The following is a 19,940-nucleotide window of genomic DNA, read 5'->3' as shown; positions in this document are numbered from 1 at the left end:
GGCCCTCTCGCCTCCCTCGCTGTCAGTGGGCGTCTGGGGCAGTCTGCAGGGACAGCTCGGGCTGGGACAGGTCATTTCCACCCCAGGGGTTTGTGATTAAATGCAGCTGAGCCTGGAGATGCCCTCTCACCTCCCGGGAGAAGCTCTCTGACTCATCAGCCCTGGGTTTATAGCATCACTGCTGTCCCAGCCTCTCGGTGCATCTGCAGTGGATGAACTCAGATCAGGGCTGGCATCTCCCCATTTTATGAATGAGGAAACTGAGCCACCCAGACGGTGAAACTTGCCACAGTCAGGCCACAGCTGAGATGTCATGGCATCTTGAACAAAAGCATCTTTTTTGCCCCCTTTTTTGAGTCAGGCCAACCGGGTTTAATTCTAGCGGACCCTTTCAACGTGTGTGCCCTTGAACAAGTTACTCAGCTCTTCTGAGCCTCCCTTACCCTCCATCTGTAAATTTAATAAAACAGTAAGAATGACTGATTTTGAGCCCTTACTGTGTGCCAGGCACTGTTCTAGGCAGGCCGCCTTTACTTTAATTTAATTTAATTAAGTGCGCGCATTTACTCTTTGCGAGAGCCCTGGGTGTGGGTTCTGGTATCACCTTATTGCAGGTGAGTGGTGCCCCCAGGTCATGCAGACAGGGAGGCCCCCCCGACTTCCGGGCCCCTCCCCATCTCTCCCGGCTGTAACTCAGACACCAGTGCCGTTCACAGCGGCGCTTACTGCTTAGAAAGCAGAGGCCACACTCTCTGCAAGAATGCAGGTCATAGGCATGGATGGACATGTGGAAGCGACCCTTAGACTCCAGGGTCTGGGAACCCCCTGAGCCACCAGCTCCCCCCTGCACATGTCCCCGGGGGTGGGAGGAAACGTGGTCAGACCTCCAGGCACACTTTCTCCTCTGGGGTCACTGCTGGTGGGGGCTCAGCGGGGTGGTGTTGACTGAGCCTGCAGCCCTACTAGAGCTGGAAGCCAGGCCACCCGGTGGGCTCAGCCCACCTTTGTGCAGAGGAACAGAGAGGGACCTGGGATGGGTAGGACTAGGGCAGCTCCCTGGGTCCAAGACTGAGAGGAAGCAGGGCTATGAGTAGCTCAGGCCCAGGACAATGGCTAGTCACTCAGCCCCACCCATCGCCGACCGACCATGTCTGGTTTGTTCGTCCCACTGTGACTCAGACTGTCAGCTCCCTGCACCTTCTAGGCCATCAAAGGTTGGGGGACCCGAACCCATCACTTCACTGGCTGTATCGGCACCCAGAATATAGACCTCAGTCTTCAAGGAGCGCTTGGTCTCATGGGACATGGCCTCTGGTTCTACTCTGTTATACTTGTTTAAGAAGAAGAGAGTCAGGGTTCGGAAGCCACTTGCCTGAGGTCCCCTGCAGTGACAGGAAGGTGGCACCAGACCCCGGGCCTTGCCTCTTCCAGCCCTGAGAGCTTCTCGTTCTGCCCACGCCTGATGAGGCTGGTTTAATGGTGCTTCCTGCGAGCCAGGCCGTGTGCTAAGGGCTTCCCGGCCAATATCTCATTTAACTCCTCAACAACAGCATAAGCAGAGATACCGTTATCTTCATCGTTCAGATGGGGAAACTGAGGCCGGAGGCTGGGACTGGGTATCCCACCCAGGTCTGTCGGAGCGGGAAGGAAGCCCGTGCTCTTACTGTGCCGTTCACGGGCCGAGGTCTCTGCCTCTCCCGTCCCCGGGCCAGAGCTCCCCCCGCTGGTCTCTTGTCTCACAGGACACTGGGTACATGGGGGTGCTCTGGGAAAGTGGGAGGTGAATAGGTTGTCTCCAGGGGTCCCAGGTTTGGCTCACCCAGCCCCTCAGTTTACACCTGGGGAAACTGAAGGACAGAGAAAGAGGGGAATCGTTTGTCCAGGCTTGTGAGGTGCGGGCAGCTGAGGGTGATGACATCTGATCCTCTGTCTGGTCGTTTCCCACCCTCCTGAGAACAGGGAGAGACGAGTGACAGGGCAGTAGAGCTACAAAGATGCAGCAGCTGTGGCAGCCGCGGCCCTGGCTGTTCGATGGGCTCTGGGGGCTGTGAAGCTTGAGTGGCAGCCCCAGGGGCTGGCTGATCATTCGGGGCTGGGCTGGGCGGGGCTCCGGGCAGGGAGACTAACGTACTTTCTCTGTCACTGAAATGTCAGCTCTCGGTCCCGCTCCCGCCACCGAAGCAGCCATCCCCTCTGTGGTTTCGTCTTCCTGCAGCAGCCTTTTGATGTCCCTCCTCCCCAAGGTCAAGGCCACAGATTCAACCAGACTCGAGAGCCGGGTTTGCCCTTTCTTGGCTGTTTGACCCAGAGCAAGATGCTTCACCGCCCTTCAGCCTCAGTTTCCTCATCTGTGAAATGGGGAAATTCGCTCCAGCCTTGTGTAGAGAGGACAGTGACAGAGGGGAGCCCTGATGTGATGTTTCCCAATCAGTATTGGTCCAATAACACACCTGCTCTACCAACTGTATCATGAAGTTCTTCCAATTTTTATTTTTGTGTGTGTGGTGAAACACATACAACATAAAATTGACCATCCTAACCATTTTTAAGTGTCCACACTCCAGTGGCATGAAGTACATTCATAATACAGTGCAACCATTCCTTCCATCCATCTCAGCACTCTTTCTTTTCTAAAAAAATTTTTTAAATTAATTTTTTTATTGAAGTATAGTTGATTTACAAAATTGCATTAATTTCTGCTGCGCAGCAAAGAGACTCAGTTACACAAGTTTATACACTCCTTTATTATATTCTTTTCCATTATGGTTTATCCCGGGATATTGAATAGAGTTCCCTGTGCCCTACAGTAGGACCTTGGTGTTTATCCATTCTATATGTAATAGTTTATATCTACTAACCCCAAACTCCCAGTCCATCCCTCCCCCACCCCCTTCCCATTGGCAACCTCCAGAACTCTTTCCATCTGGCAAAACTGTAACTCTGTCCCCATGAAACACTAATTCCCCATTCCCCTCCACCCAGCCTCTGGCAACCGCCATTCCACTTTCCGTTTCTAGGAATTTACTTACCCTAAGCAGCTCACGTGAGTGGCATCGCACAGTGCTCGTCCTTTTGTGATTGGCTTCTTTCATCTAATGTCACGTGAGAGAAGTTTCATCCAGGCTGTAGCCTGTGTCAGAATGTCTTTCCTTTTGAAGGCTGAATAATACTCCTCTATATGTCTAGACCGAATTTTAATTATCCTTTCATCTACCAGTGGACACTTGGGTTGCTTCCACCCTTCTGCTGCTATGAATAGCACTGCTGTGATCATGGGTGTGCAACACCTGTCCAAGACTCTGCTTTTAGTCCTTTTGGGTGTGTACCCAAAGTGGAGTTGTTGGGTCCTATGGTTATTGTAGATTGCTAAAATTTTGGTCATTCAAGAAACCTGGAAAACGTAGTTTATCTCTTCTCTGTGAAGATAATTCCTCGCTTCTGTGTCACTCTTGACGGTTTGCCAAGCACTGTTAGGCGCTCCCTTCTCCGGGCACAGGTAGTAGCAAGAGCAGGGGACAGGAGTTTGGGCCCTGCGCAGGCGAACTTGAAGGTGGCTAAGGCTGGAGTGGGCGGGCTGCCACGTCCTCAACGCCAGCAGAGTGGCAACCTGAAGACCACAGAGGTTAGCCTCGGCGAGGGGCTGGGGAGGCAGGAGACGGCTCATCAACATCGTGCCCCAGCCTGGGCTGAGCCAGTGAGTCCCAGAGCTGTCCTGGGAGGTGGATGCATTTTCCCAATTGTGCATTCCTTTGTTCCTAGAACAAATGCCTGCTCTGTGTCTGGCATTGTCTTAGGTGCTGGGAACACTGGAGTGAGCCTGACAGGCAGTGAGCCCTCTTTCCAGGGGCTTCAGTTCTAAGCAAATAGCTCAGCACCATTCCCCGTGTGTTGCCCGGTTTTGCTTTCCCACTGCTCACAACGAACTGTCTTCATCTGACAGATGGAGAGCCTGAGCGCAGAGAGGTTCAGTCGCTTGCCTGAGGTCATGGGGTGGGTGAGGGGTAGGGCTAGGATTGCACCCAGCCTCCTGACTCCCTAGAAGGGGGAGGCAACACACATGAAGGATTCAGCAAAATGACAACCCCAGCTACTGTAGGGGCTTGGAAGACGATGGTGCAGGTTGATGAGATGGGGCAGGTTAAGGGGTCGGGAAAGGCTTTTGGAGGAGGTGACATTGGACTGAGACCTGAGTGATTTGTGAAGTCATATGACAGGAGAAGATTAGGGACCGATCACCCATGCAGAGGCATTGGCACATGGAGAGGTCCCTCTGGCTTGGATTCTGAGTCCTCGAAGGGCGAAGTGTATTCTTCCTGGAAGCTGTTATCTTACAAATGAATCACAATATTTGAGCTGCATCCGCGTGCCGAGCGACACTTTGTCAAGGTCGTTTCCAAAAAGATCTTTGGATAAAACTATATTCATTTAGAGTTGGCTACTAGATCTTGTTGACTCATGATATCTGTGAAGGTTTCCCAGATTTCCAGCAGTCTCTAAAATCGTGGGCGTGGGTCGCTGAAGGATGTCCTTCAGAGGATGCCGTGCACCGTGATGGCTGACGTTCTCTGGGTCACGGGGCCGGGAGCAGAGACTGACAGCACCTTGGTCAGCGGTGGCTGCAGAGCGTACCAGCGTGGAGACTCTCCCACCCACCCTAACCTTGGATTCACGCGGGAGCTCCTGCAAAATGACAGTCTCCTGCCTGCTGTGGGCTTCAGCTTCTCTGAGGAGCCAGGCGGGGGCCCAGGCTTTCCCAGGGGCTTTTGTTGAATCTTTTGGGACTTTGTACCCTCATGCCTTCTTGACAGATGAGGAAACTGAGGCTTTCCCATGGCCAGCGACTGTGCAGGGGCCGCATCGAACCCAACTCTGCCCCAGATCAGCTCTCTCAACCACGACGTGTACTGCAGTGCTAGTAGGTCACCTTTGCAATTTCTGTCAGAAAGGATCTGGCCAGGCAGATAATCTGAACCGTGCTATGGTGGGTTTATGTTCAAGCCCTTGAGGGGGAGCTGCTGTAAGGACCCGAGAACTGACATCCTCAACGGCCGCCCACTTTCATCTGTTCATTTAGTTGGTCCTTACGGCTCATGGAATCAGGGCCCTGTCCGGGCAGTGCTTTGGGAGTTGAGTTTAAGGAGGCTGAGCTGCCTCACCGTGTGTGTCCAAAAGCAGCCAATGTTATTTTTCGAGGAGTATTTGGTACTTCAGCATTTTGACTAAATCGGGCAGACTCGTTTCCTTTCCCAAAGTGGTCGAGAATTTTTTTTTTTTTTTTTTTTTTGCATGAATCAAAATACACATTGTTAGCCCAGAGGTCCTCAGTGAGAAGCAGCTCCAGATCTGCTGTCTTAGGAGACAGCTTAGCTGCCAGAGCAGATGGCGTCTCGGCCTTATCTCTTCTGGCCTGACGTCACCTTAGGATGGGCAGCTCCTGAGACCCTACTTTGTCCCCCCTTGGAGAGGCTCTGGAGCCCTCAGAGCACAGAGCTGGGTGGCGGTTGGCCTGAGGTGCTGGGGCTGCAGGAAGGAAGTGGTTTGATCTGACTCTGCAGAGAAGGTTCTGGCATCAGACTAGGCAGTTGTGTTTGCAAATCTGATGAGTGGGGAAAGTGAGAGTATTTTGGGTTCTGGTTTATTTTCTTTGGCTAGAATTCTAGAATCCAAGAATATCAGAGCTGGCAGATGCTTTATTATCCACCCCTACCCCTTCTGCTCCAGGTGGGGAGCCACTTGGTGGAAGGCCACTGAGGGGAGGGAAGAGGTGGGAAGGGAACAAATGGGTATTTGCGTGCCCACCCGTTGTCTCAGGGCTTCCCTGCCAAGGTGGGAAATGATACTCTCCTTAGCAGATGAGAGACCAGTTTGGAGATGTTAAGAAACTCGTCAAAGGGTACTATTGAGATAGTCCTAAGTTTGGTCCATCTGACTGTTAGATACATACTAAACCGTGGGAGTCGTAAGAGCTGGTGTATCTTGAGCGTCAGCTGTTTGTCAGAAACTGTGCTGCCCTCTCTTCCTGCATCATCTCATTTAATTCTCAAAACAACCCTGTAAAAGAGGTTTTGTTGCCAACCGCGCTGAAGAGACGGGGGTTTAAGGGACTTGCCCAGTGTCACACGATGATGAGATAGATGGCAATGCTTGACTCAGTGCGGAGCCAAAGGCCATATAACTGGGGTGGGGGGGGGAGGGCAGCGTGGGGACAGCAGAGTCCACTGCTCGTCACTCCCCGCTCAGGGCTGGGTAACTTCCTTTGGCCCCAAATCTCCTCTCCTGGTGCTATTTCTAATTCCTTCCACCTGGATCTTTAGTTATTTGGATGGTTTGATTTGATTCAGTTTCCATGGGGATCTGTGTTTGTGTGCTCACCAGGGATCTCCGGGCAATGAGCTGATGTTACCCACAGGCCCTCTGGGTGGAGGGGACAGAGGGGGCCGGGGCAGGAGGGGCGGTGGGCCGGAGGGTCTCCTGGGGTCTGGCTCCTGCTCTGGAGCTCCCAGTCTGGTGGAGCTGGGCCGGAGGGGACGTCTGATCCCCATCGTGTGGGTGCTGACTTTTTTTTCCCGTCTCTTGGAAGCAGATCAGCTCACAGGAAAAATGGAAATGGTGACCTTTTGCGCATTTCTTTCTTGGCACACAATTGCTTCTTGTCCTCCTGCCCCCTGACTGAAGGTGGGAAGACCTCGGAGTCTTGGAAATCCTCAACCCATTTCCCATCCCCGCCTGCCCCCAGCCTCACTTCTGGGAAAGCCGTTGGGACTTAGAGCGAACTCCGAGTGACAGATGGCAGCGGCACGCATCTGGGTCAGTGCCAAGGGAGGCTTTGCCTCTTCTGCCCTCCTCTGTGGGCTTCCTGGGAATGCCCTCCTGGTGGAAGGGACAGAGCACCTCGCCCGACAGCGCCCCGTGATGGGGCTCCGATGGGCTTCCCAGGTCGGTCCAGCCCAGGCCACCAGGCTGACCTAGTATAGACGCACATCTCCTGGTGTTGCAAAATAGATACAGTGGACAGAAGCGGGTTCAGGTCAGCTTTCCCTCTGCTAGCCCTGCGTTCTTGGGTAGTCACCTGACTTCCTGGGGGCTTAGTCTTCTACCCTGTAAAAATGGGGGTAGTAGCACTGTCCCCAGGGTGTCACGATTGTGACGTAAACACAGCATCAGACTCAGCACACAGGCGTCCTTTGCCTCCCTCTGCTCCGGGGATGGCCCTGCTTCCACTCTTCCGCTTTTCCCTAATCCAGGAGAGACTTTCCTCCTGATTCTTTCTTGCTTGGAGAATCGCCGTCGTCACGTGGGTTCCAGCTTCCCGCTGTACTCCCAGGCTGGTACCCTTTCCCCCGCTACAGATCATTTCCTGACTCTAACTCTTCTGTTTCTCCATGTGATGGCAGCATTAAAGAAAGCTGAGAAACGGAGGGAGCTTGGCCCCTTTGAGATCTTCTTCTCTTCTAGGTGTCCCAGGGGGCCAGGTATCAGGACTCAGAGGCCCGAGGGCCTGTCCAGAATCTTAACTCTGTTACCTGCAGCTGTGTAGCTTTGGGGGCTAGGCTTCAGCCCCGGAGGCTGGCTTTTGCCATCTGTGAAATGTCTGTCCTGAGAGCACCGGGGCCAGACCTGGCTTTATGGTGTTTGTCCGGTAAGGGGACGGCTGCCCTTCTGTGCAAATACGATTGTGCGCCTGCCACACACGTACCGTCCCCTGTCAGTCTTCATAATCCATGTGCTCCTTACTGAATGGTCAGGACGAGACCAGTGGCTCAGCCAGGCCTCCCCTCCCCCACTGCGGGCACAGGAGATGGACCAGGAAGATGGGGGGAGGGGTTATTGCACATAAAGCTGGTGGTGGGGCAAGCCCCTGGCCTTTTCTCTGGAGCCTCTGTTCTCATGCTTTGCCTTGCTTGCCTCAGCAAGCCTTGCCTTAATGCTACATCTGATGAGCCTAAATTAGCTTTCTTTGCCTGCTGTTGCAAAGGGCGCCCTCTGCCCTCAGGTTGTGGCTTGACCAAGGCTTGCTAGACCGAGGGGAGGGGCGGCCCAGCGCGCCAGCTGACTTAGAGCCTGGGTAAGTGTGTCATCCTCTTAGAGTCCAAAGCGTTCAGCGTCTCCCTAGGGCCTGCTGGGCAGGCGGATTATGGAGGGAGGTGCAGCAGCTGGTCTCAGAGCTCTCCTAGATCATCCAACCAGTTGCCTTAAACCCTGGGGACTAGTCCCTGTGGCTTCACAGTAATCGTCTCTGGGGTTGGCATCTGTAACAGCCAGCATGGAGGGAAACGCTGCGATTTCCAAAACACTTTCCGGTCCCTACTAAAAGTCTTGGGAGCATCTCCACAAGCAGAAGGCTTTGTTACTGACCTCAGTTTACAGCTGAGGGGAGGAATTCTCAGAGAAGTCTGGTAACTTGGCCAAGGTCCCATGGTGGGTGTATCGTTAGAATTAATATCACCCAACAAACAGTGCCCTAAACAAGGAAATGGTTGATATTTTCGCTGACCCAGAAGGCCTGGTACAGCAGGCTGTGAATATCACCCAGTCTCAGACTCCTTTCAGCTTCCTGCTCTGCCACCCTGGGCGTGTAGCTTTGTCCTCATGCTCATAAGATGGCTGCTGAATCCCTGGGCATCTCATCCATGTTCCAGGTAGTAAGCAGGTGGAAGGGTGAAAAAGAAAAATTAAAAGGCCAAGTTTGAATCTTTAAAAGAATTCTCCTCAGAGCTGCAGCAAATTCTGCTGACATCTCATTGGCCCGAACTGAATCTTCTGACCATCCTTGGCTACAAGGGAGATGTGGAAGGAGAGAATTTCATCAGGCACATTGCTGGGAATTTTGTCATAAAGAAGAGGACAACGAATGTCTGGGAGGCCCAGCGACATAGTCTGCCATAGCTCACAAAGCTCTCAAGCCAGAATTGGCAGCCAAAGAGCTGAAATCTTTGAGGACCACTTGGTGCTAGGTTCTGTTTTCACCACCTGCCAGCTTACAGGCAGTGTAGACAGTAGGCATCGGTGCCGTTTCACAGCTTACCAGCTTACAGGTGGCGTAGACTGTGTAAATCTCTAAGCACCTTCTCCAGGGCAGAGCAAGCCTTTCTCCCTGGGAATCTGCAGTCAGGCTGGGGAGACGGCTAAGAACCAGATACGTGCCATTGTGGTAAATGCTACAAGGAAGAGGACAAGAACCATGTGTCCTGTGTACAGTGCGTGGCAGGAGGGGCCACCCCGAGGAAGTGACGTTTGTGCCGAGGCTATTCCAAGTCAGACACGCCTACTGTACATGCCTGCAGTTTGGGGGCAGATGTGTATTTGGGGAGTGTGGGAGGAGCAGGTGTTATTTCTCTGTTCTATGTACCAGCGTATCCCAGCACCTGCCCCGTGGATTACTGGGTTTTGGAGATGCTGGGGAGATAAAAAACAATCTACAGCATGTCAATGGGGACCTGACTTCCTGCGTCCCTCTTTAGAGAGTCACTGTGCACGTTGCATGTTAAAAGTTTTCTTTCTTCACGGGGCACCTGGCACAGAGTGTTAAAAGGGAGACAGCAAAGAGCACAGGCTTTGGACTTGGACGGCCTCGGGTTCAGATCCTGCCGCACTGCTCCAGCTGTGTGACCTTGAGCAAATTCCCCTCAGTTTCCTCATCTGAAGTGCAGACAGGTGTTACCCAGTGGGGTTGTTGTGTGGGTTCAACGGGAGAGTGGATGTGAAATCCTCAGAGCAGGGCCAGATACAATGCTAATTGCCGTCATACCGCCCTCCCCTCTGCACCCTGAGAGAGTGGCTTTCTAGACTCTTCCAGAGGAGGTGAGAGGAAAATCCAGGCAGCCTGGCCTTCTCTTTCTTGCATGCCCCTGGCCGGATCAGACCCCTGTGAGCCCGGACTCCTGAGATCTGGCTGTGAACTTGGAAGAGCTGAGGATGGCGGTCTGGGTGGTGGACGGGTTCCGTGAGTGTTTCCAGCCACTGTTCTAGCCAGACGGGGGACCCCTGAGGAGCCCTGAGACAGGCTTTCCCCTATGAGCACAGGGAGTGGACCACACAGTTCTGGGTCCCTCGGTGCCCTCTCTTTGGGAGAACGTGGGGGACACGGGTGGGTTCCTCCCTCCAGGACACTGGGTGATTCGTCCCCACGGAGACAGAAGGGCAGAATGTTCCTTTGGGACTGCAGAGGACAAAGGGACGTGTCTGTGAGAGTTTTAATTCCTCCATCCAGTCTCAGACCCAGCCTTCTTGGTTTGGGCCAGTGGAGAGAGAGGCCCAGGGCCAGCTGAGGACCTTGTGCGTGTGCGCGGGTGACTTAAGGAGTGGGTCTCAGGCATGGGGAAGGTCACACTTGCCTTCCCTCCTCTTCCCCGTGTGGGCAGGTGGACACAGAACTCAGAGGAGGGCTGATGGGGGCCAACACCCGCATGAGGGCCCAGCAGACGTGGGTTGTAATCCTGGTTCACACTACAAGCTGTGTGCTCTTGGCCGGGGGCTGGGTCACCTCGATTTCTTCATCTGGAAAATGGGTTCACTCAGCTCACCTGACTCTCGGTGGGCACTTAGCGAATATTATCCCTGTATCTCGGCGACCTTGCCACACCTGTACACCTACACCAGGCCACTTCCAGCTTCTGAGACTGGGTTCTTTATCCTTCCAGATAAGGATAACCACAGCTGATGCCTCTTCTGAGGCCCAGGCTGAAGTCTGCAGTGGTGTGAGGCCGCGGGCCACGGTCACAGCACTTCTGTGGTGCCTCGTGGGGGTGAAGCGTTAGTGCTCCGGGGGGCCTGTGCCAATCCTGGGAGACTTCACACCAGTCCTGGGAATTCTGTGGGGAGAGAGCTTGCCGACACCCTCACAGCCAATTAGGGGACAGAGTGGAGCCTGAACCCAAAAGAGATTAATGGACTCCCTAGAGAAGCTATGTTTACCATGATCATGCGAGTGTCAGGTCTTTATCCAGCAGATCCTGAGCTGTGCCAGGGCCCGAGGATGTCCTAGTAAACAGGACACATCCTGGGTGCCAGCCAGGGCCGGACGTCCCACACTTGCCACCAAGGTGGGGCTCAGACGCATCATTAACCCCCTGCCCCCGTGTCCCGCGCAGCCCCATCTCGCCGGCGACTGTATCCCTCACCAGGCTTATCTCCTCTGCTGAGGAACCCGGGGTGGTCAGCTCCCTCCCGTCTTACAGATGGGGCTCCGGGGGCTCAGAGGGCTTGGGGAAAGCAGAGCCTGGATTTGAACCCTGATGCCCCAGGCTGGTGGGGACATTGCCCAGCCTGGCCTATTTTTAGAGGGCGCCTTGTGGGTCAGCTGAGGAGACAATAGAGAACGCGGTCCCCACAGTGAACCATTGTTCCCACGGTGGCTTCAGGGCCAGGGCTCCGCCCAGCAGATGATCTGTGGTCCCCCCTGGGGGCTGGACCATTGCCCCACCGTTTGCGGATTTTTCCAGCGTTTGTATAGGCAGGAGTGAGCAAGCACTCAGAGGAAGAGAGAGAGGGCTGGGGAGATGGGGGCCTCTGTGCTTTGGGGGATAAGGCAGGTAGCCCAGGAGGACCCCTGTGCTGGGGATGGGCCCGGGCACGAAGCACTCACCCTTCCCCCTGAGGTTCCATTGTTCTTCCCATTTCGCAGAAGCACGACGGCCGCCTGGGAGATGCTTCAGGGGTCTTCAGAGCGGATGCCTGGAAGCCCCAGCATCTCTCAGCCTGGGATGGAGAAGGGAGAGGGGTTTTGTTCAAAGCTCAGATACTGAGTTTTCCCGCTCTCAAGGCGGAACCTGAAAATTGGGGTGTATTTATTTTTGAGCCGAGTTCTTCAGATTGGCAACCATTGACCTTAACGGATGGCGGGGTGCTTCCTTGGTCCCCCTTTCCCCTTTTGTCTCTGCTTCTCAGAGTGGCTTCTCTGGCCAGAGAGAGCTGCCACCCGAAGCCCAGTGCTCCCACGACCAAACTAGGAGCTTTCCCCCAACTGCAGTGAGATGCGCGCTGGGTGTCTGCAGGCTGTAATTCCAGCCACACCGTGACTGCGGGTCCCACATGACAGGCCCATCTGTCTGTCTCTCCCCAGGAGCAGGACATCGAGACTTTGCATGGCTCCATTCACGTCACACTGTGTGGGACCCCCAAGGGGAACCGACCCGTCATCCTCACCTACCACGACATTGGCATGAACCGTAAGTTCCGAGGAGCCGCGTGTCCTGGGCGAGCGGGTGTCTGCCAGGGTTGGAGGAGAGGACAGCTAGGAAGGGCGGCTGGCAGGGAGTCTGCCTCATCCTCTTTTGCCGGGACTTCCTGGAGCTGTTCTGGGGAGAACTCTTGCCACAGACTGGACGAGCCCGGAATGCACTGCCTGGGCACTGGGAGATGCTGGGGACTCAGGAGTCCTCCACCATCAGTCTGTGTGACAGTGACTGCCTTTAATGAAGGTCTACGGTGGTTTTTAGTGTTTTCACAGGATTGTGCAACCTTGCACGATCCATTTTAGAACATTTTTATTATTCTGAAAAGAAGTTCTGTCCTCTTATCTATCGCCCCCCAGTCTCCCATACCCCCCAGCCCCGGGCCACCACTAGTCTACTTTCTGTCTCTAAGATCTGCCCATTCTGGGCATATTTTATCAATGGGATCACACAACGTGTGGTCTTTCGTGACTGGCTTCTTTCGTCACGTTTGCAAGGTACGTCCGCACTGTGCCACGTATCAGTACTTTATCCTCTTTTGCTGAATGATATTCCATTGTATGGATACACCGCGTTCTGTGTGTCTGTCCTCGTTTAATGGGCATTTGGATTTCCCACCTCTCGACTCTTCTGAATACCGCTGCTATGGATGTTTAGATCGCGAATTCTTAAGATGACCAGGAAGTGTTCCCAAATGTGGGTTTTTCACAGATGGGGCTGGAACAAGATCTACTTAGTATTGCAGTTACACAGAACAGAAACGCTTCTGTGATGATTCAGAGGCGCTTGTGGCCCTTCCCGGTCCAGGGCGTATTGCGAGCTGGATGCTTGCTTGACTTTTGATTAACAGATGGACTGGGTGACATTGTTTTTCCAACAGCTTATTAATACCTCGAGGCTACGAAGGATGTCAGTCACTGAAAACCATTTTTCTCCTTCACTCTCACGTCTCTTTTCTCTCTCTTTTCCCCCCATATGCCCCCTTGTAACCATCACGTACCAAATCCGATGCTAGGTACTTTGATATATACCACCTTATTCCACCGACTCTGATGAGGATATGGAATTGCATTTGGCGGTGTTACTCCTCCATTGTTAGAGTACAGTGAGCGCTGTAACAACAGACCCAAGGCCTCTGTGGCTTAACATGATATATGTTTAGTTCTCACTCATGTCACAACTCAGTGGACATTCTGTGGGACACCTTCCATGTAGTGATTCAGGGACCCAGGCTCTTTCTAGCTGTGACTCCACCATCCCCTGGAGCCTCTGAGGCTTCTGTTGGCTCCTCCACACCTGGCAGTCACGAAGGAAAGAGGAGAGAAACCTAGAGGATTGGGTGGCAGGTGTTATGAGGAAATGGGGAGCCTCACATGCTATTGGCTAGAATCTGATCACACGACTGCCTCTGATTGCAAGGGAGGCTGGGAAATGTAGTCCAGAAGTGTGTCCTGGAAGACAAGGGAAGTGTTTTGGTGAGCAGCTGGCCATCTTTGCCTCAGCGATTAGGAGGCTCGTCCAAGCCCACGTAAGAGTGGTCCTCCTTGTTTGAACATCCTGTGTGCCCTGGCCAGTATCCCTGAGGTGAGGGTTTAGGACACCTAGAGAGAAAGAGAGTGTCAGTGGGGCAACCCCACCTCATACGAGGACCGTCATGGCCACGACTGTTGGGGGAAGAAGCAGGAGCTGGAATGGGATCCCCTCCCAGCGCTGCCTGGAAGTTTATGTCATCCACCAGCATAGGCAGGAGAGTTTACTGACCGTCTCCACTTCCACACCCACTCCCTTGCCTCATGACTTATTCTTGCCTTTTATCACCAGAGGAAAGTGGGAAAGAAAATGTAGCCATTCTTTCTTGAAAGTTCCTTCCCCCTGCTGTGTAGGCATGAAACCAACAGAATGAATACAGACTGTATTCTCTCCTAACTTCCTCCTCTTCTCTCTCCCGTGCCTGTTCTCCAGACAAAACCTGCTATAACCCCCTCTTCAACTCCGAGGACATGCAGGAGATCACCCAGCACTTTGCTGTCTGCCACGTGGACGCCCCCGGCCAGCAGGACAGTGCGGCATCCTTCCCCACGGGGTAAGAGGAGGGAGCCTCGGGCCCCAGGACAGGGAAAGGAGAGCCCTGCAGGGTGGGAACAGGTGGTGGGAGGAGGCATTAGTCAGGCTTTTAAGGTTTCTTTTTTAATTGTAATACAATATATATAAGCTAAATTTTACTGTTTTTAACCATTTGTAAGTGTATGGTTCACTGACATTAAATACATTCACACTGTGTTGTAGCCATCACCACCATTATCTCCAGGACCTTTTAATTAGCCTAAACGGAACCCCCATAACCATCAATCTATAGCTCCCCGACCTTCACCCCTCCAGACACCCTGTCCCCACCCCACCACAGCAGCCCAGCTAGTCGGGCTTTTTACTAGGGGTACATGGCCCGGACAGGACTAAAGTGGAAGAGGGTCTTGACAAGAAGAAATAGTTAGGAGAAAGATCTAGAAGGTTGGGAAGAAAAATAGAGACCATAATTGGAAATGATATTGATGAAGTACGTCTTGTGGGCCAGACTTAATCATCTTTATTTACAAATGTCATTTGTGTTTAATCCTTACATGGCTGGTGCTGGTAGCTCCATTCTCTAGATGGAAAAACTGAGGCATGGAGGGGTTAATTGCTTTGCTCAAGCTCGCGCAGCTGGTTTCATTGCGGGGGCGGGTGTCGGGTTTGAGCCCAGTCTGCTGGCTCTAAGACTCCAACTCTCTTTGGAACATCAGGCTGCCTTGGTCCCGGGTGTCTACACTGCCTGCTCCTCCCCAGTGCGTGGCTGATGTGGACTTTCAGCTCTCGTTGTGAGGCTGGGGGCAAGCTTACCGAGGGCACTGGACAGTCAGGGTCACATGGGGGTGGCAGACCTCTCAGAGGCCCCTCACCGTGCTGTGGTTCAACCAAGGTGGGACCAGGTTCTTGGGTTTAAAGTCTGTCAAAGAGGCCTTCTCGGTATCATAAAGAGGTCTTTTTTGTTAGTGTTCTGAATCATCCTTAATCATTAATCTTTATCAGAGAGGAAGGGAAGGGATGCCCAGACGTATGTTAAAAGAGTTCAGAGCTTCTTAATACAGCAGCAGATTAAGCGTCTGTCAGTATATCCATCTTTGTTTGGACAAATGTTTGAAAGACTTGGGGTGACCCAGTGACTCTCAGCTCCCCACGGGGAGATTTTAAAACTATTCTGAAACCTGGGCCCCGCTCGCAGGAATTTTCATTCCCTTGACCCGGAGGCCAAGGCGCAGGGTATTTGTTCCCCTAAGTTACCAGGCGCTTCCAGCGTGTGGCTGGTGGGACCCACTGTCTGAGCGGGGCCCGGCGTGGTCAGGGGTCTCCTAGGCCCTCCGGGGTATACGCCCGCATCCTGAGGCTGAGACGGCAAAGCAGGGATAGGGGCCCCTGGCCGGGTCACTCCCGGCTCTGGAGTCAGCTTTCTACACGTGGGGCCTCGTGAGTAGAACCCTGTTGCCTGCTGGCTGTGTACCCACCCCCCAAGAGCAGTGAGGAAAGAAGCTGTGGAGTTAGGTGTCTCCCCAACTCTCACCGTTTGGGGGCTGCTGGCTCCAAACCGAGCCGTGGCCATTTCAGAAAGACAACGGCTTCGTCGATGTGTAGCCCCGCCAACCGGGGCCTTCCTGGCTCTCTCCCTTTTGCACATGCTGGTCCCCCAGCCTAGAACGTTCCCTACACCCTTCAGTCCTCAAGCTCCCCCCAACCCACGTCCCCTTCAACGGCACGTCTTCCACGAAGCCCTCCACTTGGTCAGAACAGATCTCGCTGCTGCAGCCTCCCGCTCTCAGCACCTTCCCCTCCCCGGTGGTCGCCACCGTCATGAGTTACGCGTATTTGTTTCTGCTGACTTGCCCCCCGGCTCCTGCACGGGACCGTGTCTGCTCTGCTCACGTGGGTTCCCGTTGCCTCGCCAGGAGCCTGGCATGAGAAAGGCCCAACAGCTCCTCTGTCGAAGGGACTCCTTCCTGCCTGCCTGAGCCCCAAAGTCGGCGTTGTGGAATGCCTTCTAGTGGGCGTCAGCCCCCCTCCCCCCAGCACCTAGACCGAGTGGGTCTTGTGAGGTATCTTGACGGCTCCCCCAGGGACCTGCCTCCAGGATCACGGGACACTCGGAGGAGCTGGCTCCTAACACAGCGTGCCGTGTGGACTCGCTTTCCATAAAACGGGCCAGACTCCCTGATGACAGCCAAGACCTTGGTGAAAAGGACAAATCTTCAAGTTCCTTCCAGGAAGATGGGAAAGAAAATGTGTGGGAACTCTGGCTAGGGTTGTAGGCACCTGGCCGGGCAAAGGCTCTAGGGCTTCCTTCTGGAAATTCGAGGGAGGTGAGCATACACTTGCTTCTGGGGAGGCAGAGGGAACAGCATGTGCAAAGGCTAAGAGGAGAGCCAGTCTAGAAATGGTAGGTAATCTGGAAGGAGAACCTGCTGGCCGAGAAGGATCCAGCCTGGGAGGCGGCCTCTGCTGTCCCCATTGGAAAGGTGGGCACAGTGGGAACAGGAGACCCTTTCCAGGCCCTGCTAAGGAGGGGATGATGGGAAACTTGTTTCCTGCCAAGGGGAAGCCCTCGCCTTAATGTACAGACCCAGGCAGCCTGCAGGCTCCCTGGTGACCCAGTGTGAGTCCTCCCCACTGTCACCCTCCTCGGTACCTGCTGTCATGGGCCAGTTTTGAACAGAGAGGAGCTCCCCCAGCCCTCTGTTAACAGGAGGAGGGGTCCCGGAAGGTGTGCGAGTCGAGGCATCCCTGTGCCTTAAAATCGCCCTGGGTATCCGTTTCCCGAAGCCACTGTGTCCAGCCAATCAGGGTGGCTTGCCTTCTCTGCCTTGTCTCCCAGGCTTCTTCTCAAGCATCTCTTGGGGAGAGGAGATGAGAGGGAGGGGCTTCCCCAAGGTCAGGAGGGCTTCACGGGAGGGCTGCCAGGAGGCCTCCTTTGGGAAGGTAAGTGAGTACATGGGCCTTGAAATCCTGAGAGCTCCAAATCCCTGCTTGTCTGCGAAGCCAAGTCACTTATCTCTTAGCCTTAATGATATTTACAATCTTTATATGAGGGAAATCATAGCAACCTCACAGACTAGTTGTAAAGATTAAATGAGCTTACAATGCTCATCAAACGCTTGTTGTGGGACCTGGAACATAGGAAGTGGTTTGTAAAGGGTCACTTTACAAAGTAAAAGGTGGGGGAATTGGCCTGGAGAGCATCCTTGCTCAGAGGAGCAGGCTGTGTACGCGGTGGGGTGCTCGGAATGGGGGCCACGGGCGGGGACTAGACTGGGGAGTCTGGGTGCACGGGGCGGTTTGTTGCACGGTCTCCGCCTATCAAGTGTGTTTTCGTTTGCACTGTTCATTTCCGCTGAGGTCCCGGCTTTTGTTAACTGCCTCTGCATGGCCTCTCCCAAGGTACGTGTACCCCTCCATGGACCAGCTGGCGGAAATGCTGCCCGGAGTCCTTCACCAGTTTGGGTAAGAGTGAGGGATCCACTCCCCCACCAGCTTGCAGAGAAGGGTGAGCTCTAGCTTCTGCCTCTCCTGGGGTCTTGATCTGGCCCCAGCACTGAAATCTAGGTTAATGCTTAAAGATCAGGGAAGAAATCAGCTTGTTATACTCTGCAGACAGTGTTTTTCATGCAGTCTCTTTACTCCCATCTGCCTCTTGCAAGTTGGGCTTTTCTCCTTGAGTCAAAATCCATCACCCGATGACAGCCACTCCACCCATCCTTTCCTAGCCTCTCTTCTTTTATTGCTTTCTCTTTCCCATGGAACATTCTGGAATAGGGTTGCCTGAACGCTTAACGTCTCCCTCCAGGCCTTTATTTCTTCAGGGCTCAAGGAAACCTCTTAGTGGAGCCTTTTGTACGATGAGAACACCTCCATGTTCTTGCCCAATTCATTTTCATTCCAAGTTTTAGAATCCAAAATGAAGCTGGAGAGTGGGAAGAAGCAGTTTGGTAAATAGGCCTTCCCGGAAATGACAGCGGGGCTGTCAGAGCCTGGCCGCGGTCGGGCGAGGAGTGAGGAAAAGGCATGAGTCTTTCCAAGGTCATGGTCTTCTGTCCAGACATAAAGCATGATGCATTGCAGGTCCTGCAGGGCACGTATGGCAGCGTGGTCCCACTTTGTCTAGCCTGCCAGCCACCCTCAGCGATGCCCACGACACACCCTTGGGGAGATGAGGTTCCTCAGGGCAAGGGGCGGGGAAGGTTTTCAAAGGGCGCTTCCCATCGCTCACTCCTTCTGGGACATGAACTTTTATTTCTCCTTCCAGACTGAAAAGCATCATTGGCATGGGAACCGGAGCGGGTGCCTACATCCTCACTCGATTTGCTGTGAGTTCTTTCATTAAAAAAAAAAACAACTCTCTCTCTATATATATATGCACAATATATATATATGTTTTAAAGAAAATTAATTCAAGATTAAGGAAGAAAATTAGAAAAGCACCAAAAAAAACTCCCCAAAGGGAAAAAGAAATGAGCCATAATTCCATTTCCCAAAGGAGAGCCACAGTGCACTTCGGGGTGTGTGGTCCAGAGTTACATATGCACATGGGGTGTGTGGGTGTGCACTCATGTACACACCAGCAGCTCTTTCCCTTCGCTGAAATGCCACACGAGACATGTGCTTTTATCATCATCTTCGCTCGGTTCGCGGTGATTGTGGCCGGGTCCTCATGTCACTGAGTACTCTACTGGGCTACTTCTGTGACAGCTGCACAGGTTTTGTAGTCAGGGAACTCTTGGACCCTGACTCACTCTAAGCTAATCAGAGATATATGTGCTAACATGACAGATGTCACTTACGTTACTAGGGGTCCCGGTCAGGTGCTGCTGGGTCCTTTGGAGCCTTACCAAACGGTTGTTTCAAAATGCAGTTATGCTCATTTTGTTCAACCGTATGTAATCTGATGGGCTATTATTTGCTGGACTTTGCTAGAGGTTAGGCATGCTGGCACGAATACAAAATGGTCTGGCTGTCTAGGCTCTGAGCAGATAAAATAAGGTCTCAACTGTATCTTAGGTCTCTGTCTCCATATCTCTGAGAAGTAATAGAATTCTTACTGATTACTGAAGAGCTGATTAGCTTGTCTGATTTATGAGGGCCATGGTATGTTGTACCCATTTCACAGCTAGGGAAGCTGAGGGGCAGCAGCGTGAAGTGACTTGTCCCACGTAGGTCTGCCAAGCACGTGTGCTCCTACTTCTCCTATGGTTTCCTCTTTCCCTTCTCTCAGGAGCCCCATTTAGTGTCTACTAAGCTGGAACCTCAGTTTTGGAAGGGGGGCAGTGTCGAGAGCAGCAGCCTGCTCTGGGGGTCTACACGGGTCCTCTTCTGGTACTTTTCTCAGTCTTTGGTTTGACTTTAAAGTTCACAGTCTCTCAGATGGCTAGGTTGTCTCTCTCACTTCGTGTCTCCAATTGCAGCTGAACAACCCTGAGATGGTGGAGGGCCTCGTCCTCATTAACGTGAACCCTTGCGCGGAAGGCTGGATGGACTGGGCCGCCTCCAAGGTGAGGCTGGGGGCCTGGGTCGGGCAAGGGGTGTCCCAGTCTGCAGAGGGGCAGGTGTGCCTGACTCTGCCTGGAGCACAAAATGCAAGAGACCTCTCCTAGCCCCACCCCTTCACCACCCCCAGCAAAGAAGGCAGCTTTCCTCCGCTTGGCTTTGAGTAGTGAACGTGACCTCAGCCATGTGCCGTTCAGATTT

The 19,940-nt window shown here is 53.4% G+C and overlaps 1 protein-coding gene across 2 annotated transcripts in view; it reads left to right on the top strand.

Annotated features, from left to right (window-relative positions):
* Positions 1 to 19,940, top strand: part of NDRG1 (N-myc downstream regulated 1) — a 55,382-nt gene that overhangs the window by 17,996 nt on the left and 17,446 nt on the right. For both annotated transcript variants that reach the window (XM_049700324.1, XM_004265307.4), the window contains exons 4-8: positions 12,062 to 12,167; positions 14,136 to 14,256; positions 17,637 to 17,699; positions 18,502 to 18,562; positions 19,658 to 19,744. In XM_049700324.1, the coding sequence (XP_049556281.1) occupies positions 12,062 to 12,167; positions 14,136 to 14,256; positions 17,637 to 17,699; positions 18,502 to 18,562; positions 19,658 to 19,744 (438 nt within the window). The remainder of the gene's footprint in view (positions 1 to 12,061; positions 12,168 to 14,135; positions 14,257 to 17,636; positions 17,700 to 18,501; positions 18,563 to 19,657; positions 19,745 to 19,940) is intronic.

This window comes from Orcinus orca, chromosome 17 (assembly GCF_937001465.1).
Source record: "Orcinus orca chromosome 17, mOrcOrc1.1, whole genome shotgun sequence".
Taxonomy (NCBI): Eukaryota; Metazoa; Chordata; class Mammalia; order Artiodactyla; family Delphinidae; genus Orcinus; species Orcinus orca.
Note: the sequence above shows the minus strand (reverse complement) of the source record. Positions and strands in the feature narration are given on the sequence as shown.